This window comes from Pteropus medius, unplaced genomic scaffold (assembly GCF_902729225.1).
Source record: "Pteropus medius unplaced genomic scaffold, Ma_sr-lr_union100, whole genome shotgun sequence".
Lineage (NCBI taxonomy): Eukaryota > Metazoa > Chordata > Mammalia > Chiroptera > Pteropodidae > Pteropus > Pteropus medius.
The window spans coordinates 2,766,963-2,791,126 of NW_024349800.1; the positions used below are offsets into that span (position 1 = coordinate 2,766,963).

At 45.8% G+C, this 24,164-nt stretch overlaps 1 protein-coding gene across 3 annotated transcripts; it reads left to right on the forward strand.

The window, feature by feature from the left end:
• Positions 1 to 1,966: 1,966 nt before the first annotated feature.
• TTLL3 (tubulin tyrosine ligase like 3) lies at positions 1,967 to 23,663 on the forward strand. Of its 3 annotated transcripts, XM_039886658.1 has the most exons (14): positions 1,967 to 2,439; positions 2,657 to 2,748; positions 4,404 to 4,572; positions 4,710 to 4,807; positions 5,786 to 5,914; positions 6,641 to 6,755; positions 7,496 to 7,594; positions 8,826 to 9,021; positions 12,190 to 12,338; positions 15,505 to 15,748; positions 16,749 to 17,184; positions 21,797 to 22,067; positions 22,929 to 23,155; positions 23,345 to 23,663. In XM_039886658.1, exons 1-14 carry the CDS (start codon positions 2,052 to 2,054, stop codon positions 23,651 to 23,653), a joined length of 2,922 nt encoding a protein of 973 aa, XP_039742592.1. In that variant the 5' UTR covers positions 1,967 to 2,051; the 3' UTR covers positions 23,654 to 23,663. The 3 variants fall into 3 exon arrangements, with proteins under 3 accessions (XP_039742592.1, XP_039742594.1, XP_039742593.1); XM_039886660.1 differs by having other exon boundaries at positions 1,968 to 2,439; positions 21,797 to 22,232; positions 22,929 to 23,483; XM_039886659.1 differs by having other exon boundaries at positions 1,969 to 2,439; positions 22,929 to 23,483.
• The last annotated feature ends 501 nt before the right edge of the window (positions 23,664 to 24,164 follow it).

Genomic DNA, 24,164 nt, shown 5'->3' on the forward strand with positions numbered 1-24,164 from the left:
CTGACTCTTGCTGCTGAATTTGAACAAGTTATTTATATTCTGTCTCAGTTTCTTAATCTATAAAGTGGAGATCATGAATGTAAACAATCTGACAGTACCTGCCATACAGGTACTAAATAAACAATAGCTGATCTTCCCACCAGCCCTGTATCCAAGCCGTTCGATAACTTCCATCATGCTCGGCACAGGGGATGACATTCCTGTCTTGGGTAGACTTGGGAGACTAGTAGAAGAGCCAGGTGTGTAAATAGATACACTGAAGTATTTCATATTCACTAATGAAAGTTTGGGGGTCCACAGGGCATATATTTATGGGAGAGTGTATCAGGAAAAGTTTCAGAAGGGTTGGCCTTTGAGCTTTCAAAAGAGTTTCTTCTAGATGGCCAAAGGAGTCTCTTTTGAAGCAGAGAACAAAGTAATGTTAAAGGAGGAGGGGCTGGAGCTGGAGGCAGCTTGGACAGCTATCCCCTTTATGACATTACCTCTGTGACCCCTCCTGCCTTGCAGAATTAGGTGTGCCCTCCTCTAGGGCACATGGCTGTGTTCTAGCTTTGCACTCAATGTTAAAGGTGCTCACAGTGAAGCTGGTGTCCACTGTAGAGTATGGCAGCTGCTCACTCAACCCTCACAGGACGGCATTGCTTGGGTGAGCCAGCCAAAACACATTTGTCACGGACCCATCTCCCAGGATCTGTAGCCCCTAAAACCGAATTTCCTGGTTGATGAGAGCAGGCTGAATGGTCGCCAAACAGCCAGCCCTCTGCTGGGGAAGCCCAGTCACCAGCCAAAGAGGGGTTAGGAAGGGTGATCTCAGTGGTTGGGGTTGGCTGGACAGCTAGGTTGAAAACCCACCCTCACTGGGTAGATCTAGCTGGTGACTACACAAAGCTGGTTACTTGGACCAAGATACTCTCTTCCCTAGACTCTGCTTAAATGGGCACTGCTAGAGTTTGCCTCTCAAACTGACAATATTTCGATGACCAATAGACAACCCTTGTAATGTGGACTTACGTTTAACAGTGTTTAAGAGTGGGGCTTTCCAGTCTGACTTGGGTTCCAGTGCTGGCTCTGCTGTGTGATGAGGCTAATTATTTAACCTTATTTATCTCACCTGTGACTTTTGAGGATACTACTCTGCCACTACCTCCAAGAAGTTTACTTAGTCTTGTCTTGAGGGCTGTGCGTAACTTACTTTTTTTCTGCAGTTGACTCAATGATCTTTTTTTCTGTTTCCAAGTTATCGGGGGGTGGGGAGTGGGGAGGAGTACACTGCGCTTTGTCAGTTTCCCCTATATACTGTCTTTCAAATCAAGGATCTGCTCCTAATCCCATCCGTCAGGCCCTGCAAATGCAATCCAGCCTCACCAGGCTCAGCCACACTGTTCCTTTTAGTTTCCCAGAAAGGTTCTTAACCTCCTCAGGGCTATTGTTCAGACTTTCCTCTCCCTGGAATGCTATTCCTCCTCTCTTCCCTGGCCAGCTCCTTACCTTTGCATTTATTCTGTAGGCTTTGGCTTAAATGTGACCTCTTCAGAGGACATCCTTATGCCCCATTCCTGGTTTTAGTTCATTGTCCTTACCATGCCTACAGCTGTTTTATTCCTTCGTTGCTTACTTTTTGTCCCCCTCTCCCCCACTGGCCTGTAAACTCCATGAGGTCAGGAACCACCTACAGCTTGTTCTTCCAACTCCAGCACCTAGCCCACTGCCTAGCACGTGATCCTCTATAAATACTGTGGAATGACTGCAGCCCCAGGAAGTACTCGATGAAGAACCATGGCACTGATAAGTAACTGGCAGCCCAGTGCTGTACGCTTCCACCTTCAGTGCCCCGCTCATCAAGCAAGGGTCTGGGGCAGGCGAGGCCTGGAGTCTGGCCCGCTGGAGAGAGAGAGAGAGAGAACCTCGAAACAAGCTAACCGAGGCCTGATCGTGGTGGGGAAATGGTTTCCAAGGCGACAACAAACAGAGGGCGGAGCCTTGGAACGGAGGGCCTTCCCCCATGAGGCGGAGGCGCGCGGTGCGGGCAGGGTGCGCGCGGTGAGGGGCGCATGCAGGGCCCTGGAGTGGCGCTGCTCCTAGGCGCTGGGGAGCTAGTGGTCGCACATCGGGACTCTGCCGCCTGGTACCGCCAGGAGGACGGCCGGGTGTGCAGCTGGCTGCGGAAGCCGCAGCCGCCCGAGCCACGCGCCAGTTCCCCTGTCCCACGGACCTGGGCGCGCCGCTCGGAGTTCCAGGCTCTAGGGACTCTGCCATGGCTCGGGTCCACCTCCGCCGGGCAGGACAGTGTTCGCGCAGGCGGCAAACGCCCAGACTGCAGCCCCGCCTCTTTGTGCTGCCTAGGTCGTTCCTTCCAGTCGCTCACCCAGGGCGCCGCGGATCTACGCCAGCTTGGGCCCCCGCACACCCGGGCCCTGGATGATGCCCCACCACAAGACGGTGAGGCCCATTGCCGTCCGCCCATCCTACCCCAAGGCGGTGGCGGCGAGGACGACAAGGTTTGGGGTGGAGGAAATGAGGGTCGGGAGAAGAGCGATTGAGGGTGGGCATCCGAATGAAGGGTGGAGAAAGAGAAGGAGCTTGAGCATTGGGCCCCGGGAGAGATGCTAGGTTGAACCCCCAACCCACCTCACCCTCAATCCGCATCTTTCCACAGCTTCCCTTGTCCTCTGGCGAGGATTCTCCAAGGCTTCTCACCACATGAGCCGGCTCGGAAACGCCAAGATCCACGTGGAGAGAGCTGTCAAGGTCGGAGGGACCTGGGGGATCTAGAAAGGGCCCTCAGAGTGGCTCATCCTGCTTCCTTCAACTATTTTATTACATACTTAAAAAACAAAACCCCAAAAACCTTGATCTCACAGTTCTTCAAATACCTCCTTATTTTTCTATACTCCTTCACTTGGCAGACTTGTCTACTTCTTCTGAGATTCACCCCTTGGCTTCCACCACTCAGCTTCCATGCTCTTCCCCACTCCCATCAGGAACCACTCTAGTCAAGGTCACTAGGAGGTCCAAGGAGCAAAATCTAGCAGACTCTTTTCTGTTTTAATGTTCTAATCTTGGTTGGGCTCCCTGTGTCATTCTACGCCATTGCCTTCCCCTGCCCCCAAACACACACGCACGCACGCACGCACACACACACGCACGCACCCCTCTCTCTTGGCTGTCTTCACACTTCTAATTTTCCTTTCTCCCTGGCTGCTGCTTTTTAGTTGCCTTTGAAGGCTCCTGGGACTTTTGCGGTTCCCTGGATCCCTCCCCATACCTGTCTTCTTGGCTGTGAGTCCAGACAGTGTGCCGTGCCCCTTATATGGTCTTTCTGGCCCAGCCTGTCCTCTAATTCCATACTGGGTAGATCCAGCCCCTTACTTGATATATCCACCCAGAGAATGTACAAGCATTTCCATGTCCCAGACCATTTTGATTTTCCTGCCTAATCTTGTCCTCAGTAGTTTCTGGTCTTCCCTATCTTGCAGTTGCTCAGGCTAGAACTCTGATCTTCCTGTTTGCTCACCCACACATCTACACAACAGCAAAACCAGTCGTCTCTTTTTCCAGACATCTCAACACTATCACCTTCTCCCTATCTCCTCATTCTAGCTATTGTGATTTCTCTTCTACACAAACCACAATAGCTTTCTAAACTGGCCTCCCAGCTTTCATCCTTGTCTCCTCCGCCTAGTCTCCATATAGCAGCAAGCCAAACTTATAAAGCATCCAGTCACTTCACTCCCTCACTTCGCCTTCAGTGCTTCATGCTTCTGTTGATATAAAATTTAAGTCTGTTTCCAGGGCCTGCAGGGCCTTCTATAGTCTAGCCAAGATTTACCTCCTCAGGAGTTCTCCCCTCATTGCTCCCCTCACCCTGGCCTCTTTCCAGTTCTTTCGGACCTCTATCCAGCCTCAAGACCTTTGCATATGCTTTTCCCTTTGCCCGAACTGCCATTTGCTCATGCAAATTCGTGGCTCCTTCTCCACCTTCACCGACTATGTATATATTTCTAGTTTCTCTAGATCTCCATTAAGTATCCAGTTTTTGGAGCTAGCTCTCCTGGAATAAATCCCTTCTCTTTCATTTATCCACTTTGAGGCCAAGTTACTTAACCTCTCTATGCCTCTGTTTCGTAACAGTTAAATGAGGATAATAGCATCTATTAAAAATACATGTTGTTGTTTGTAATATATGTAATGCTTAGCACATAGTAGGTGCTCAATAAATATTAGCTATTACTATTATAATTATTACTATGCATAGTTATTTCTCTACTTGTTTATAATCTGTCTTCTCTACTGGAATATAAACATTTCCTGAAGGCAGAGTCCATAACTGTCTGGTTCACCATCCCTTATGCCTGGCACTTAGGCAGTACTTACTGAACAAACATCTTTCTCTCACCTTATAGCAAAAGAAGATCTTTATGATCCAAGGCCACTACCCAGTGATCCGGTGCCTCTTGCGCCAGAGGGGCTGGGTAGAAAAGAAGATTGTCCATCCCTCAGGCCCCACTTTGACACTACCCCAGAAGGATCTGGATAGCTCAGTAGTGGGTGACAGCGACACCACTGAGGATGGTGAGCAGTTCTATTTCCACAAGCTTCCCCTCCTGAGTCCCTTTCCTTTGATTTCCACTGTCCCAGGGTTGAGACTTTGGTATGGGCCAGTGGGGCAGGGACAGGGGCCTTACCAGGCCTGGGCTCTGTATTCACAGAGGATGAAGATGAGGATGAGGTGTTCCAGCCACCACAGCTGTTTGACTTCGATGATTTACTGGAATTTGATGACCTAGATGGGATACATGCTCTGATGGTAAGGGCCCAAGTGGCTAGCAATGGTCTGCTTCATTAGAAAGAGAGCACTGGAGTCCAGCTGGATGACCTCAGATAAGTACTTTTCTTCTCTGGGCCTCAGTTTCCCCATCTGCAGTGAAAACTGATTGCTTCTCTAATCTCTAAAGCCTGGTTGGGTCAGCAGAATGGTAAGGGACACAGTGGGGCTCAGACAAGGCTGGCCTGGGATCAGATCTCAGCTAGGTTCTATCGGAAGCTGACACAAATGCCATGCCTGATAATTCTTTTGTCCAAATAAAACCCCATAGTTCGTCTCCTTCCTCTGCCCTTAGCAAGTGAAGGCTGGAAGGAAGGACTTTAAAAGTTCTGAAAGAGAATATGATGGTCTGGAGGATATGTGTTTTGAGGTGAGGACACTTGGCTTCAAGTCTTGCCACCACCACTTACTAAGTTGAAGTATACCAAATTGGCATATTTGTATGTCGGGAAAGTTTGAATACTGGTAGTTTTATATGGCTCAACCTTGTGAGCCCTTGGATAAATCGCGTACCTTCACTGTGCCTCAGTTCCCTCATCTGTAACATGGGGATAACAGTCGCATCTACTTCTTAGGGTTGTAGTGAGGATTAAATGAGTTGATGTAGAAAGCGCTTAAAACAGGGTCTAGAACATGGTGTTATTGCTTATTAATAATCCTGCCTCCCAGAGTTATAGGAAATAGAGAGAGCTGTAGAGCCTTTGTTACATGCTATGTGCCTATCAGCTTGAAGTCACTGTCCTGCTACTCAGTAAGTTCAGCTATATGGCTTAGTCACTGCCTAGAGGCACTTGGCCAAAGGAGGCTGGCTGCAAGCCCACCTGCTCTCCGCTCAGCAAGTGTGTACCCTGGAGGAAGAGATGTCCTTTCTTATCTGACACAAAGATGGTGTGTGGGCTAGAGGCCACCTTGAAAGCAGGGTGGGAAGAAGTCTCCTCAGCCTCTTCTCTCCCTCTCCAGTCCCGCATGGTTCGGAATGAGATCCCCTACTTCATTTGGACCACTCGGCGGGATGTGCTGGACTGTCGCTTTCTCTCCAAGGATCAAATGATGAACCACTATGCCCGGGCTGGCTCCTTTACCACAAAGGTGGGCTCCCCAGGGGAGCAGGCATGGCAGTTTCTAACCCCCGAGCCCTTGGGCCGGCATCGCGGCTCCCTGCTCTCTTTGTCAATAGGAGAGAGTTTTGAGGAGAGGGGGTGGATATATAATTCAGAGGGATTTGGAGTCGGACACTCCTGGGTTCAAATCCAACTGCCCTACATGTCTGGAACATGTAGACATATTGACTAAAATAGATTCCAGGATCCAAACAAGATCTGGATCCAGAAAAAACACCAAGTCCAATGACTGTGAACAAGAGGGTCCTTACCTCCTAAGCAGAGGATATCTGGCTGATGGATTCATTCTGTCCTTCTTGGGTTTATTAACAAGTGACTTTACCTCTCTGAGCCTCAGTTTCCTTGTCTTTAAATGAGAATAGTAGTAAGACTGTCTTCTAGGGTTTTGGCAAGAATGAAAGCTTCATAATTGGGACCTGCTAGTGTATTTTTTGGTGTGGACTGGGAAAGATTCCTAGAGGAAACAGATCTTTAAGAATGTGAAAGACTGGATAGGCGGGATATGGGGTGTTCTCAGCTCAGGGCCTGCATAGGCAAACGTACAGTGAGGGAGTCAGGCCTAGCAAGTGGACAGAGGCTCTGAGAATGTCCAGGCAGGGTCTTCCTGAGCTATCGGAGCATGTGCCGAGGGTGGGAGTCCTTTTCAGGTTCTCTGGGCAAGTCCTACCCTGCCCCTCAGCAGCTAACTCCATAGGTGGGTCTATGTCTCAATCTCCGGAATTTGCCATGGTTTGACGAGGCTGATGCTGACTCCTTCTTCCCACGGTGCTACCGCCTGGGGGCTGAGGATGACAAAAAAGCCTTCATAGGTAAGGAGATGTCCAGCCCTATTCCTGGACCCCTGGGGCTGAAGGGTGAGGGCTAAAGCCCTGGCTCATGTTGGAGATCAAAGTGCCTCTCTCCTCATGCCCTTGTTTACCTCAGCAGAATTCCTCCATTCCTAATCCTTATCTTTTCCTAATGTGCCTCCCTTAATGAGCTTCCTAGCTTGGTCAACCCAGACCTTCAAGAGCTTAGGTAGCTTAGCAGGTTCTAAAAATTGGTTGATGGGTTGAGGGTGGAATCCAGAATGAGTTCCAGGCCTGTGTCAAATCCCACTAGTTAGACCAGGTTTCTAATATAGAAAAGGCTCTAGACTTTGGGCTTCTAAGGTAGAATAGTTACCAACTTCAGAACATGTTCTAAAGTCAGGTCAGAATTTAGGTCCAGATTAGTTGTTAGGTTTATATTAGTCTCCAAATCTGAAATAGGTTTGGGCCAAGGTTTGGTTCTCAGGCTAGAATTAAGTATCAAAAGTGGATCGGGAATAGAGGAGAGAACTCAGACAACAGGTCTAGGTATGACTCTGAAGGCAGAATATGAGCCAGGTCAGGTCAGGTTCTGTGTCTGGTTCTATAGTTGAAATAGGAGCCAGGTTCTAACCCAGGTTCTAGAGTCAGAATGTAGTCAGGTTCCGGATCCAAAATGGGGCAGGTCATGATCAGGTTCCGGAACCAGAACAAGCTTGGAGCCAGGGGGCTGAGCAGCGTATTCCCTGCCCTGGGAGCAGAGGACTTCTGGTTGACAGCTGCCCGCAACGTTCTCAAGCTGGTGGTAAAGTCTGAATGGAAATCATACTCTATCCAGGCAGAAGAGGAAGAGGCCCCAGGTAAGTACTGTGGTTACCTTTACTCCCATTTATCCTTCCACTCACCCATCCATTTATTATTCATCCATACATCTATCTGTTATCAAGATCCATCTGCCCATCCACAGCCCCTTCCCACCAACTCATCCATACATCTAGCCACCCATCTAGTCTTTCATCCATCTGCTCATCTGTTCATTTACCCACCTACTCACCCGCACACTCACCAATCTCACATTCACCTACCCATCCATCTTGCCATCTATTCCCCCACTGTCAGTCTACTCTATTCACTTACATTCTCTCAGCTCCACATTCCCTATCCATATATCCACTTCTTCACCTTCTTGCCTGTCTTTCCACAAACCCATCTACCCATCTATCCACCTGCTGTCCCATCCTCCTATCCAGCACCTGTCTATCCTCCAGTCCATCCACTCATCCATTCTTCTGTCTCAACTACCCACCCACTTGTCTTCCTATTCATTTATTAATTGATCCACTGCCTCATTCAGCCGTCTTATGGGTCTGGCATGTGGCCAAGCTCTCTAGAGATGACAGACTAAGATGATGTGGTCCTGCCTGTGAGGAGCTCAGGTCTCTATAGAGGAAGAATCAGTGAAACCATATAGTTTCACATGGTTTGAGGACCCTTTGTGCCTTGTGGAGGGGGACACAGAGAATCCCACATTGCATGTTGACCCAACCTGTTGCTTGCCCTTTCCCTCACTGGACTTAGCTCCTACCTCAAAGCCCGCATTCTATAATCCAGGGTACCTATCAGACATGGATTCAGAGATGTAAGGGCAGCTCCACTGGGAGGTGGGAAATCCCTCTCTTCCAGGGGGAGACCTCCCCATTGCTGTCCCTTGGGTGTGTCAGGTGCAAAGAAGACTGTTGTGTGTCAGGATCAGAGACACAAGGGCCTCAGGTGTGTCAGAGGTTCCAGGAGCAGAGAAGCCATAGGTGTGTCTGGGCCTGAGAGTCTCTGGGGACATTTAGGGTGGACCCTCAAGTGAGTGACAGGTTCTGGGACAGTAGGGGCCAAGAGTGAGTATTAAGATCTCAGGTGAACTTAGAGCAAAACCTTAGGTAAGTGACAGGTCTCAAGGCAGTAGGAGATATAGGTATGTGCTGGGCCTCAGGTGTATGTAGTGTGATTCAGGTCAGTGACAGGCCTTGGGGCATTGGGGGCTATGGCATATGTCAAATTACCCGTTGGATAATGACAGATCCCTCCCTACCTCTGCAGGAGACAAGCTGCCCAAGAAACAGGAGAAAAAGCCAGTGATGGTATCCCCCGAGTTTGTGGACGAGGCTCTGTGTGCCTGCGAGGAGCATCTTAGCAATTTGGCCCACCTGGACATTGACAAGGACCTGGAGGCTCCACTGTACCTCAGCCCCGAGGGCTGGTCTCTCTTCCTCCAGCGCTACTACCAAGTGGTCCAGTGAGTACCTCTGCAGCCAGGGCGTGGGGCATGGGCAGGCGACCCTCACTCTCAGGGGCTTCCATGTTCTGAGCTAATTCTCAGGGACAGACCTTCTGTGTCTAATACAGCCTCCACCTCCTCCCTAAGCCTCCTCCTTTTGTTCACCCTGTTACTCTCCTGCTCAAGAACACTCAAGGGCTCTCATTGCCTTCCTAATGGGGTGCTAACCATTCTTCCTGGATCTTGGCATAACATAGTCACAAAGATCAAGGCCTTTGCTATCAGATAGACCTGAGTTCAAGTTCTGGCTTTTCAACTTCCAAGCTCTGTGACCTTAGAAGTCTTACTAATTTTTTAAAAAATTTTTTTTATTTTTATAAGAGTTTATTTGGGTCCAAACTGACGACATATGCTAAGGAGCAAGATCTGAAATGCTCCAATCATTATTCTTTTTGAGCTTTACTTTTCTCAAATGCAAAATAGATTTAAAAATAAAGTCTGCCTCAGAAGTAGGATTAGACAGGATAATTTTATTATGTGCTCAGCACAGACACGTAGTATTCACTCACAAAATAAGACTCTTTTAAGCTGTTTAGATTTTATCCTAGATGCCAGTATTCCCCAAAGTGTGTCACATAGGATGCTAGTTCTACAGAATGTAAATTGATTTTGTGGGTGGAAAAGGGGCTTTTGTGGTCAATCACTTTTGGAAAACATTGGGTTAAACAAATTAAAACAGGTTTCCTTGGTTCCGGTCTTTTCAGAACCTGTTGGTATAAATCTCTAAGAGAGATTAGGTACAATATAGCAACTTTGATGAGGTGCTGTAGGAACTTAGTTCTCATTTATATTAATTAGCCTGTGGTAAAATCAGTTTTGTTATATGTTGTTTCACTAAGCTGCAGAACCTATCAACAGTGCTAAGTGAGGACTTACTGTATATCCTGTACTTATGTGACCACAGCCCCCCAAAGCATCCTCAGGGGTTGTGTTTTCAGAACACACTTTGGGAAAAAATCCTTGAGCAGAGAAAAAGAGTGTCAAGATGAGACTGGATCTGTTGTAGGGAGATTCCATTCAGCAGAGGTGTACAGGAGAGACTCGAGGGAGAAGGGCCCTGAAGGCAGAACACTCAGCATTTATTGAGCCATTCCTGTGTCCTAAGCATTGTGCCAGGCTTCAGAAATGACTCGAAGTTCCTGCTCTCAAAGGACACAAAGCTCAAGTGGCGAGGCTTGCAGCAAGCCCGGTGAGAGGGCTGAGGGCCTCAGCTGGGGTGGTGTTAACAGAAAAGGATTGAATGGATTCAATGATTTGATGAGATACTGAAGAACTAATAAATGAACTTTGAATTAATGACATACTGAGCAAACCCACATCATTGATAAATAATTCATTTGTATCTTTTTTAAATGCCAAGAAATGAAAATGACCCTATACTTTGCTCTTAGTTTCTAGAATATGTAAAGCCACCCTTCTTAAACTAGGCATTATCAAGGCTAAGTTAGAACATTAGGTGAAAAGAATGAGTCTTATTTATTTCTGGGTGTGGGGCAAGTTCTAGAGGACTGTAGGAACCTCTCAAAAGTTGGGATTTCATAAAATATTGCATGATATAATATATATATATATAGTGTTAAATCGTTCAGCACAGATAGTTACTGTTCATTAATTCATTCAATATTGACTGCTATGTTTCTCAACTTTTAAAACAAATCCATGTCTCAGCAGCCAGGCTTTTATTAAGGTTGACTTTCCACAAACACACTGGTTGTTTTTTCTTTTTGCTAAATATAAAATCATATTGTCATGTTGAATATACTTTTTCAAATTACATGTGCCCCTGCTACCCCTATGTGATTTGCTAGGCCAAATCATCGATTTACTGAGCAGATTCCTTGTGCCATGGCCCATGGATAAGTTTGCAGCAAACTTAATGGAAATAGAAGGGTCACACTTAGGTATGAATAAGAGGCCTTGCCAAGTCCTCCATCTGGCTGCCCCTGTACCTGGCACTGCCCCAGTGGCTGCTGCTACCTCCTTTTAAAAAGATGAGTTCTCCATGACTGGAAACATTCAAGAGGCTAAGATGTTAAAGAGAAATTAGCCTCTAGTGGAAGCTTCTTTACTATTCATTCAGAAGAGAAGAAATGGGAGAGTTTGGATGAAGCAGCCATCTGGGGTATTTTGTGACTTGGTATAATTCAAAACATTTTGTGTCCTGTTAGGGAACAGGGTGTCTCTTGTCCATGAACTCCTCTGTGCAGATCAGTTGCAGAGGCAAGCTCCTGCCAAAGTACTTGCTTATCCAACCATTCATTCATTTAGCAAACTTTAGGAAGCACTGAATAAATGCCAGATATACTGCTTGGGGATGGGGACACAACAGAGAATAACAGCTACTAAAATGTTCCTGCTCTATGGAGCTTACATTCCAGTCAGGGGAGACATACAGACAATAACCAAAGAAGCGTAGGTGTCAGGTGGTAAGTGATGGGAAGAGATGCAAAACAAGGAGGTGTATGACACAGATGTGCTTGAAATTAATTAGACTAGGAAGGGACTTACCTATTAACCAGTGTTAGGTCCAGATTAGAAGGGGAAGGAATCCCTAAAAGCACCTGTGGGTAGAGGAATTAGACAGGATGGAATTTTTATCCTAGCTCAGCCAGTTAAATCATTTTGTGGCCTTGGGCAAGTCTCTTAACTCTCCGAGCAAGCTTCAGTTTACACTGCTCTAAAATGGGACCAGAAATACCTTCCTGGAAGGGCCATAGAGAAGATTAATGAGAATATATGTAAAGCCCTCGGTACAGTGCCTGGCATATAGTGCTGCCTCTTCATTAGATGCGGTATGATTAAATTCTGCCAAGGCAATTTTAATGTAATGGAAAGGAAAGTGACAGAAAATGGAGTGTGGGAGTGAAAGGGGGGTGTAATAAGTGGAATTTTCCCATTCTCTCCCATTCCAGCAGTCTGAGACAGCACCCTGGGCAGATTAAAATTTGGAGGGCAGCTTGAGAGTGGGGATGGAGGTTCGGAAGAGAAGCTATCTGGATCTCTAGGTTGGGGAGGGCATGACCAAGGCTGGATGGACCATGGCCAGGGGGCTTGTGTCTCCCTTTGCCTTGTCCACCAGGCTGCCCCCAGGCCCAGCCCTGCCCAAGACCCATCATCTCCCTACAGTAATGGGGCAGAACTCAGGCACCTCGACATTCAGGTCCAGCGCTGTGAGGACATCCTGCAGCAGCTGCGGGCCGTGGTACCCCAGATGGACATGGAAGGAGATCGCAACGTCTGGATCGTGAAGCCGGGAGCCAAGTCCCGTGGCCGAGGTTTGGATCATCCCCTGCTTCCTGCCTCCCCAACTAGAAGCCAAGAACATTAACAGTTCAGGCTCTATTGGAGCCAAACTGACGGTTTGAATCCCAGCTCTGCTACCAATATGCTGTGTGACCGTGAGCAAGTTATCTCAACTCTCTGCACCTCAGTTCCCTCACCTATAAAGGCTGATATTTCCTGTGAGGTGAGGATTAAATGAGGTAGTATATCTAAAGCTCAGCGTGGTACGTGGCACAGAGTAATCATCCCATAAATGTTAGCTGCTATGATGATCATACCTGCTTCTCCCTTGCACTCAGAGTTGGGTTGATGCTTTTGGTGGGTCTGGTGATACATACTGACAAGCAGGTGCTTATCATTTAAGGGCTCTTGGATTTGACCAGTGCATCATTGTGAGATGGTCCCCAACCTTTTTGGCACCAGAGACCGGTGCTCTTATGAGAATCTAATGCCTGATGATTTGAGGTAGAGCTGAGGCGGTGATGCTAGTGCTGGGGAGTGGTTGCAAATACAGATGAAGCTTCAGTCACCTGCCCACTGCTCACATCCTGCTGTGTGGCCTAGTTCCTAACAGGCCACAGATCAGTACGAGTCCATGGCTCCGGGATTAGGGACCCCTGAGTAATAATAGCATAGTGGTTAGGAGTATGGATGCTGGGAGCCAGACTGCCTAGGTTCAAACTCAGGGTCTGCCTCCTACTATTTGTAAAACTTTAGGCAGGTTAGTTAATATCTATGTGCCTTATTTTCATCACTGGCAAAATGAAGCCAATAATACCTACCTGAGAGGATTAGATGAGTATATGTACTTAGATTCTGTGCTTTTACATAGTAACTGCTATATAAGTGCTATAATTTTTAGCTATTATTCTTGCTGCTGAGCCCAATGTGAATGATCTGAACAGGGAAGCCAGCAAGCTTGAGTGGTATCTTAGCCCAGCCTTTAAAAACTGGTTAAGGACTTCAGAGATGTAGAAAATAGACTTTTGTCATCCCTCCAAATACTGTCCTTGGATGAGTCTGTTCATGTCTAAGTGAAGCTGTTACAGCTCCAGACACTGTAGGACACTATTTTAGAGGATGTCACTTCCAAACCAACATTGTGGTCTTTTCTTTTTCTACCTTGGAAATAGTTTTGTTGGTTATTTCCAAGAATGAATTTTATATATATATAAAATTATATATATATGTGTATTTCATATATATATTATTATATTATATTATAATATATAATATATATTTTTATATTATATATAATATATATAATATATAATATATATTATTATATAATATATAAAAGATCAGACAATACAGAAAAGTACAAAGAAGAAAGCAAAGCCATTTTTGATTTCGCTGAGATAACTACTGTTAACCTTTTGACATGTCTTTCTATACCTCCTTCTATGCATTTGAAGAGAGATTTATTTTAAACAAAAACATAATATTCTGTAGCCTCCTTTTTTGATTACAGTTTTTGTACCAGTATTATTTATTCTTTGCATCTTTTTTTCCTTAATAATAGATCTTGGAGATCACTCTATTTTAATACACCTAAATCTGCTTTTTCCCCCTGTTTTTAGCTTATTGTTATGGACACTTTTAAAATATACAAATGAGAGATAACAATACAATAAATCAATCCCCATGTACCTAGTACCAAATTTCAACATTTTCTCTTTATTTTTAGAAAAACTTAATTGAAATGTATATATAATACACCTCCTTGAAAAGGGTACACATTTTGAGTATATAAGTCAATGAATTGTCACAAAGTGAACACACTCGTGAAAAAAGCACCCAGATTATGAAATAAAACATCACCTGCACCCTAGAATGCCCCTGCCCACAACTCCTCTACAATGGTGACCTCTATTCTGATTTATAATACCATAGATTAGTGTTGCCTGTTTGTTAATTTTATATAAAAGTATAATATATACTCTTACCTCATTCTATTTCACAACTACATAGTATAATCTTGTTCAGATGTCCTGTCATGGATTTATACCTAATCCTTTCCTGAGGTGTATTTAGCTGTCTGCCAGTTGTTTTTTCTATTTGTTTATTGATTGCTGTTACAAGCGACACAATGATGAACATCCCGTGTGGATATCTGTGGCCTTTCCATTTATTTTCTTAGAATAAATTTCTAGAAATGAAATTGCTGGGTCAAAGGGCATGAACCGTCTTAATCTTTTTTACACAAAGCATCGTGTCCTTGGGAATCTTGGTGATCAGTCTGGCCATTTGAGAAAGCATCTGGCTTGGATCCAGCCACAAGTTATTCTGTGCCATTGGGAGGCAATTGGGCTGTTTTGGGGACCAAACAATGAAGGAATGAGATACATTTGTGAGCATGTGTGTTTGGTTTGCAATGTGATTCTGATATTTGTCAGCATTAAAATGATGCCTTATAAGCATAAGATACTTAACTTCACTAGTTGTGAAAGATAAAATTTAAATAAGATAACATTTTCTACTCAGGAAAATGGCAAAAATAATCAACAGTGTTCACTCCTTCTGGGAGTGCAGATCAGTGGAACATCTTTGGTAATATAAAATGGACAAATGCATATACCCTTGGAGCCAGCAAATCCGTGGCTAGAAATTTATTCTACCAATAATTAATAATAATAATATGAGTTAACATTTACTGAATGCTTGCCATATGCCAAGCACCATTCTAAATCCTTAGCATGTTTAAATCCTATGAAACTGAGGCACATATAGACTCTCCCACAACCTGGAAGAATATCTATAGGCCCTGGAAGCCGCAATTGGCTGCCTCTGGGTAAGGAGACATATCATTTATTGTATACTATTTTATACTGTCTACTTTTTGTTTCTTTTTTATATTATTAATTATATCAAAAACTAATCAGTCATATATCCACATGGTTAAAAAAATCCCAGTGTTACTTGAATTTTTATTCGTGTATGCATACCTTTACAAGCAAAACTGATTAAAAAAACTTTAGACTCATATCAGATTTTCAGCTTTCCCAAAGGCAACAGGGTTCTGATGAAGGCAGGCAGCCTTACCCACTTGGTCCTACCAGTTCTGTGGGGATGAGAGCTTATGATGAGCTGTCCGTGGTTCCCAGCTCTTCTGTCAGTCTGAGTCTGCTCTGATCCCTGACCACCCCATTTCCCCCTTAGGTATCATGTGTATGGACCACCTGGAGGAGATGCTGAAGCTGGTGGACAGCAACCCCATGATGATAAAGGATGGCAAGTGGGTGGTGCAGAAATACATCGAGCGGCCCCTGCTCATATTTGGCACCAAGTTTGACCTGAGACAGTGGTTCCTGGTGACTGACTGGAACCCACTTACCGTGTGGTTCTATCGTGACAGCTATATCCGCTTCTCCACACAGCCCTTCTCCCTGAAGAACCTGGACAAGTGAGCTCCACCACTCACCTCCCATGAACTCACAGTCTAGTTGGGGAGCTGGCAAGGAACAGGAGATTCCAGTGCAAAGCAGGGGTCCAAACACAGACTCTGCAGGCAGGCAGGCCCTCCATCCATCTAACCATCCTTCTATCCAACAGATACCTACTGTGTACCCTGTGCCATTCTCTGTTCTAGGCACTTGGGACACAGCAGTAAACAAAACAAGAGCCCAGCTCTCAAGAGTTCATATTCTAGTAGGGAGAAACAGATAATCAATGAATATAATAAGTAAAATCATCTAATAGGTTAAAAGGTGATATGAAAAAAAAGAATGTAGAGCAGGGAAGGAGGCATCAGGAGAAATTGGAGAAAGGAGAGGCGAGTTGCAACATTGTGGGGTGAGAGGAAGCCTTGTTGAGTTCTGAGTTCAAATTCCATCTCTGCAGCTTCCGAGCTGACTTTAGTCAAGTGAGAACCTACTTAAGCTTCAGTTTCCACATCTGAATGGAGGTAATAATATGAAACTCATAATTTAACTGTCATTTATTGAGTGCTTTGTATGTGACAGGTGCTAAACACTTCACGCATATTGGTCATTCATGAAAACCCAGTGAGGTACATACTGTAACTACCCCATTTTACAGATGTGAAAGGAACAGTCGAGTTCAATGACTTGCCCAAGATCTCACAACTAGTGAGTGGTGAAGCTAGGACTTGAGCACTGTAGGGACTTGGTGACTATAGGGTCCATACTCTTACCCATCTATCTGCAGGCACTGGGAGGGGTAACTAACACTATGCACAAAGCACTTAACACTGTGTCCTCCATAGTCAGTGCCCACAGAGGAGGTCCTGAGAGATAAGACTGGTTCTGGCCCTAGAAGAATGTGATGGGCCTCAGGCCTTTGTCCTCCCCAGCAGGGCCACATCTCAAGTTGAATATCTAGGGTGGCCCAGGGCTGGTTCCAGGGTTTGCCTGCCCTCCCTAGCTTTCTGCTCTCTGCCCCAGTTCAGTGCACCTATGTAACAACTCCATCCAGAAGCACCTGGAGAATTCGTGCCATCGACACCCACAGCTGCCCTCAGACAACATGTGGTCGAGCCAGAAGTTCCAGGCCCACCTGCAGGACATGGGGGCCCCAAATGCCTGGTCCACCGTCATCGTGCCTGGCATGAAGGCCGCGGTGATCCATGCTCTGCAGACCTCCCAGGACACCGTGCAGTGTAGGAAGGCCAGCTTTGAGCTCTACGGTGCTGACTTTGTGTTCGGTGAAGACTTCCAACCCTGGCTGATTGAGATCAACGCCAGCCCCACCATGGCACCTTCCACATCTGTCACTGCCCGGCTCTGTGCCGGCGTGCAAGCTGACACCTTGCGTGTGGTCATTGACCGGCGGCTAGACCGCAACTGTGACACGGGAGCCTTCGAGCTCATCTATAAGCAGGTGAGGTGGCCAGGCCCAGTCAGGAGCCCAGGGAGTCTTACCCCTCTTCCAGGCAGCCCCTTAGTGAAGCACAGGACACTGCAGTCAGACAGACCCAGTTCAAGTCCTGGTTCTACCATAGTGAGTTAGTACATCTGCTTCTCATGGGGTGTGGGAGGATGAAATGGGTTAATACATGTGGATAATGTTTCTAGAGAGGTGTATATCATAGCACAGATTCCTGAACCTCCCCAGGTTCAATTCTCTACTCAGTAACTACAAGCTGTGTGACTTTGACAGCTTCCTAATCTCTAGGGGTCTTAGTTTCCTTATCTGTAAAGCACAAATGAAAACAGTACCTACCTCATAAGGTCATGATAATTAAATGAATTGATACAGGTAAAGCACTTTAGAACAGTACCTGGCACTTAGTAAATGCTACACAGGTTTTAGCTATTTGTTTTTACCTAATAAGGTTGTTAGATGTTTCATGATAAATGGCATCACCTGTAAAGTGCCTGGACCTATAGTAAGAGTTAGTGGAAGCTGCTGTTATTATCATTATTTTTTTACTCATAACTATTTTACTCATTTTGTTCCAAAAAAAAAGATTTGAGTCCACTTATTGGAATAGAATGAGATTTTTAAAAAATTGTTCAGAAAACCAATTTCCAGAATTTCTGAGCTCTGCAAGTAATTTCTTCTAGCAGTTAAATTAAGTGACTTCTGATTAGAATTTAGTATCCATCAGGATGTGGTTCCATAGTGTAGCGGTTAGCACGTCTGCTTTACATACAGACGGTCCTGGGTTCGTGCCCGAGTGGAGCCACGGTCCATGGTTTACGGCCATGTCACCCCGAATAAGCGCGCTGTCTAATCTCGGAAGCTAAGCAGCATCAGGCCTGGTTAGTACTTGGATGGGAGACCACCTAGGAAGACCAAGCGCTGTAGGCGTAAATGATAATAATAAAAAAAAAGGATTTGGAATCCATCAAAGTTTGACCACAGGGAGAGGACGTGCTGATCACATGGCCCAAGTGTCCTGGTCTTTGTCACAGTAACTGATCATAAATTATATACTGGCATTTTAGTTTCAAAAAATGTAAATAAAGAAATATAAGGGCAGAAAAGTAAGACAAAACTAAGGGGAAAAGGAATGTTCTAGTGTACTGGCCCCCAAATGCTGGTTCACAGGCCAGAATTACCCGGAAAACTTTACAAAGATACTGATGTCAGGAAGCCTCAACCCGAGATTGATCCAAAATGTCTAGCTTAGGGGTATGCATCTGCAGTGTTCAAATGTCCTAGTTGTACCCAAAATCTTTTATAGCTGACTTTGCTTTTTCTAAAAAAAGCACTCCCACCCAGAAAGGAGAGGAAGGGTAGGAAATACACAGGAATCATTGTTCCATAGCAATTTTGAAATCCAGCCTAGCATAAATTTCTAGTTTTGCTATTAGGACTCGTTGTTATTTTCTAGGCCTTCTCCATTGGTCTTGCTTCCATCCATTGGGATCTCAGTTCAGCCCTGAATCATCCTTCCTTTTCCATGAACATTTTTTTCCCCGCTTTGATTCCTGCCCCCTTTCTACCCCTGACCTATGGATGTTGCCGTTTCCCCTTAAGAACTGGATCTCTGAAGGCGGGCTGTCTCCTCCCACATGCTCACCGCATGCACCTAGGGCCTGGCGCCCCCTGCGCACTTGGGGGGGCATGGCACACCCAGGGCCTGGTCCGTGGCTCCACCTGGAGCGCGAACCCAGGACCTTCTGCGTGTAAAGCAGACAAGCTAACACTATGGAGCCACCCTCTTCCGTGAATATTCTTAATAGTTCTTGGTCTGTTACCTGCTCATAGAAATTTGTGGGTACAAAAGCCTCTTTTATTTCCTATTGCATCCCTTTCAGTCCAAGTAGATATTTTTAAAAGCCTTGTGGGTTTCTTATATATCAATTTATAATCCATTTTATTACACAAAAGCCATGTCCACAAATCTTAGAGCTCTTTTCTGTGAGGCTGCTGTAGCACAGCAGCCCTCAAAATTATAGAAGCCTCACTGTTAGCAGAGACGGCCTCTCTGCTAAACTCAAATGTATTAAAGACTGAAACATAAGACCTACAGGTATGCCCTTAGAATCCTTAAAAGAGTTGTAGCTACTTTAAAAGGCCTATCAGGCATGACTTAGATCTCTCTGAAATTTTATTATTTTTTTTTATGGAGATATAATTGACATCCCATTAATTTCAGGTATACATCATGATTTGATATATGCATATATTGTGAAATGATCACAGTAAGTTAACATTCACGACCACACATAGTTAACAAAATTTTTTTTCTTGTGATGAGAGCTTTTAAGATCTATTCTTTTAGTAACTTTCAAATATACAATGCAGTATCATTAACTATAGTTACCATGCTATAGTTAATACATCCCCATGACTTATTTTATAAATGGAAGTTTAAACCTTTTGACCACCTTCACCCATTTTTACCACCAACCCTCATCCTCTCACCTCTGGTAACCACCTATTTTCTGTATCTGTGAGTTCAGTTTTGTTTTGTTTTTTTTTAGATTCTACATATAAGTAACATCATATGGTATTTGTCTTTGTCTGACTTATTTCACTTAGCATAATGCCCTCAAAGTCCATCTATGTTGTCGCAAATGGCAAGATTTCCTTCTTTTTATGGCTGAATAATATTTCACTGTGTATATATAGCACATTATCTATTCATCCATCGATGAACACTTAGGTTGTTTCCATGTCTTGGATAATGCTGCATGAAATTAGGATGCATGATGCCTCCAGCTTTGTTCTTTCTCAAGATTGCTTTGGCTAATTGGGGTCTTTTGTGGTTCCATACAAATTTTAGGGTTTTTTTTTCTATTTCTGTGAAAAACACATTTGTTATTTTGATAAAGATTGCACTGTATCTGTAAATTACTTTGGGTAGTATGGACATTTTAACAATAGTAATTCTTCCAGTCCATGAGTACGAAATATTTTTCCATTTATTTGTGTCTTCTTCAGTTTCTTTCATCAGTTTTCAGTGTACAGGTCATTTACTTCTTTAAATTTATTCCTAGGTATTTTATTCTTTTTGATGCTCTTTAATCTCTTTTAATCTAGAACAGCCCCAATCCTTTTTTTTTTTACCCCACCCCCCCACAGTTTGGATCTTTTGCAGGGACCAGGCTATTGTTATGTAGAACTGTCCCACATTCTGGATTTATCTGATTGTTTCCTTGGGGTGGTTTTTAACTTGTTCTTCTGTTATCTGAATGTCCGTAAACTAGAATTTAGGTCAAACAGCTTGATGAGGTTCAGGTTAAACATTTTTGGCAAGAACACTTGAGAGGTATACTGGGTACCTCATACAGCGTCACAAGGCACACACTGTTGGGAGTCTCCCGCGATTAATGATGGTTTGACCATGGGATTAAGGTGCTGGCTACCAGATCTCTCCATTGTAAGCTATATCATCCCCTTTGCAATGATCGATTACTTTGTCAGGTTATACTTTGGCCAGGTGCAAATGACACATTTTTCTATCATCTTTTTCACCTACTTGTTTTGATATCTAGTTTTGATTCTTGTCTGTTGTATTAGAGTTGCAAAATGGTAAGTTTCTAATTCTTCTACATTTATTAACTGAAATTCTGGAAAGATGAGAGCTTTTCCTCATCAACTGGGCTTTCCAGGAGCTCTGATACCTGGATTTTAACAAGCTCTAAGTGACCCTGTTTCGATAGATTCTAATCAAGATTCTTTGATGACACTGAAAACACCTCAAACGCCTCCGGGTTAAAAGAGAGTTCTTAGCAATACACAGGGGACTCTCTTGGAGCCTAGCTGCAGGAAGGACAGCTTGGCTTTATGGGAAATGAAAATTGCACAGGAGCAACTTCTCTGCCTCCTCTGCATATTTGTTCCTTCATCTCCTCCACAGAAAGCCTTCTTTAAGGCTCTTGGTTTCTGCTTTCTCATAACTTGTGTTCACATGAGGTGCAAGGCAGTTTCCAAGCCTCTTATCTGTCTGAGTGTCATAACTCAAATTCTCTCTGCAGAGAATCCAGCTCAACTTAAGAAGCTTTCCATTGGCATTGGCCTGTGGAGTAGAGCCACACATATCCCAGCAGGAGCCAGGGCAGTTTAGGAGGGCAAGGGGGTGGAGAGGTTGCTAGTGGAGACATGGCCGAGACTCCCCCACTCTTCTGGATTACTAAACCCAGGAGCTCGGTGACTCTCTAGGGACTGATTCAAGACCTCTTAGAGCAGCAGTACCAGGGACTGGTACTCTTATGAGAATCTAATGCCTGATGATCTGAGGTGCAGCTAAGGCGGTGATGCTAGTGCTGGGGAGTGGCTGCAAATACAGATGAAGCTTTGCTCGCTCGCCCACTGCTCACCACCTGCTGTGCGGCCCGGTTCCTAACAGACCACAGACTGGTACCAGCTGTGGCCCGGGGGTTGGGGATCCCTGCTCTAGAGGACAGAGGTAGGTTTCTGGAATGTCTTCTAAGTACCCCCAGAAACTAATTCCATTCATCTTTGCCCTGAGTCCTTCTGGGGCTCATAATCCAGCAGCACTGTCTGAGCAGGCCTTTTCTCCTTTTCTTCCCCATAGCCTGCCGTGGAGGTGCCCCAGTACGTGGGTATCCGGCTCCTAGTAGAGGGCTCCACCATCAAGAAACCCATGGCAATGTGTCACCGGCGGACAGGGGTCCGCACAGCGCTCCCTCACCTGCTGACCCAGCGAGGCTCTGGGGAAGGCAAGGACTTGGGGATCCTTACCCACAGGTCAGCTCCTAGGAAAGTTCCTGGGGCCAGGAGCCTGGGGCACACAGAGAAGCCAGACTCCACTGCCGCCACCTCGTCCTCTGGAAAGGGAAAGAAAGGCAAGGCAAAAAGTGCTACAGCCCTGGTCTGCCCTAATATCCAGAAGTGGGACCCGCCTAGCACCAGGATGGGCTGCATTTACACCATGACCTTTGCTAGTGGGGAAAGGCAACCCCACTCCTTGAATAGATATCCAGTGAGTCTGAAGAATCCCCAGGCCCTGGGTAAGACCATTCCCACAAAACACTCCTGGGTCGCAAAGCAATTTCTTCCCTCTCTCCAAGCTCCTCCTAACCACTGAATTTGCCCCTCACCCACAGCCTCACCAAAGAGCTACAAGCAGTAAGTAAAAAGCACCACTTACGAAATACTTTTTAAAAATACACAACCAAGTATTATCCTCTCTAAAGGAGTCGCCCTGCGAGGCAGCTTACTTATTTCAAAGATGGTAGGACTCAATCCAAGGTCGAGCTCTCTCTAGAGCCCAAACTTTTCCCGCCGCGGTGTTCTGCTTTTGCCTCCACGCAAAGTTGCCTCTGGGGGAAAGGAACTAATATTTGTAAAGTACTTGACAGTTTATACTGTGTTGCTACCTAACCAGCTCCTTTAGTCCTCACAACCTAGCGAGGTAGGTGTTATTATCTTCATTTTCCAGCTGAGGTATCAGGAAGTTTAAGGAAGTTGTCCGAGATTGCATAGCTCAGAAGGGGCAGAGCTGGGATGCAGACCCGGGTCTGTTGGACTCTAAACCCTGTGACCTTCCCATAGCCTTGGGAGGAGGAATCGGGAGGGCTCCATCTGCCCTCACATGCCCCAGCCTTCATCTCCCTCCAGCTCCTTGCCCTCCACACACAACTTGAGGGGCAGCTGGTCAGCCTTGGGCCCTCCCTAGGCCTTCACAGCCCCTCTTGCTCCCACAGCCCATTACCATTTCCCCAGCCTGTACACCAAGGCCCGGCTGCCTTCTCCCCATGTGCTCCGGCCCCAGGGGCGGGTCCTCAGACTGCAGCACAGCAAGCTGGTGGGCTCTAAGGCCCTGTCGACCACAGGCAAGGCCTTGATGACTCTACCTACTGCCAAGGTTTTGATTTCCCTCCCACCTAATCCTGAGCTCAAGCAGGCACCCACCATCCTGAAACCAAGAAAGGTGGGCCTCAAACTGTGATTTGCACCCTGGTGGGCAGTACTTACTAGTGGGTCAGGGCGGGAGGGTGCAGACAGAGGGCAGCTCCCAGGCTGGCTGGAGCCCCAAGGGGAGGGCTTATTTCCCTTGGAATCCCCTTCCTGGACAGATTCCTGATCATCTTTTCCCCTTTTCCCCTCCTTTCACACTGAGGCTGTTGCTCCCCAGCGCCTTTGTGGTTCCTATCCTGGAAATGCCTTGTGGCCTCTACCCTTTGAAGTTGGAAATCTTCCTAGCACCCACAGGAAGATAAAGGCCAAAGGCAAGTTCAAGGCCAGACTCTGTGACAGCCCCAAGGCTGAGGTATGCCTCATGAAGATGCTGAGCCTTCCGGGACCCCTGCCCCTAATCGATGCACACCAGCATTTGGGCGGCATGGGGGATGTGAGGTTAGAGAAGCCCTTGTTTCAGGCCTCATTGCCCCAATCTTGGATACAGCGCCAAATAAAAAGGAGCAAGTAAAGTATTCTAAGCATGGCTCTGTTTCTATTGGAGGGTGAAGAGAGGGTTGGGAGAGGCTCTGTACCCCAAAGTCCAGAACAAGAATTAGAGGATGTCAGCAACTCCTACATAAAATAAGGCCCAGAATTCCCATCTAGCGGCAGACATGGGGCTTCTAATTCAAGGACTCTCCTAACATCTTTGATCTTTGGGTTGGGGGATAAGCCTCACTTTACAGAAGAAGAAGCTGAGCTGAATGAGGCTTGCCCAAGATCATGAGGCAGTGGGCAGAAATCTGGGACACAATGCCAGAATGGCTGACCACTAAGAGTCCCTCCGATCCCAACACCAGAGAAGGAGCTGGGCTGACAGCAAAATGACATCTAATGGGTGTAAGATTTACAACATGAGACAGGGAGAAGGGTAGACCTTGCCTAAACCCCAGCCCATCTTCAGAGGGGGTGGGTCTGTCCCTTCCTCAGCAAGGGGCCAAAGTCACCTAAAAAGGAAATATCCAACAAGCCATACCCAT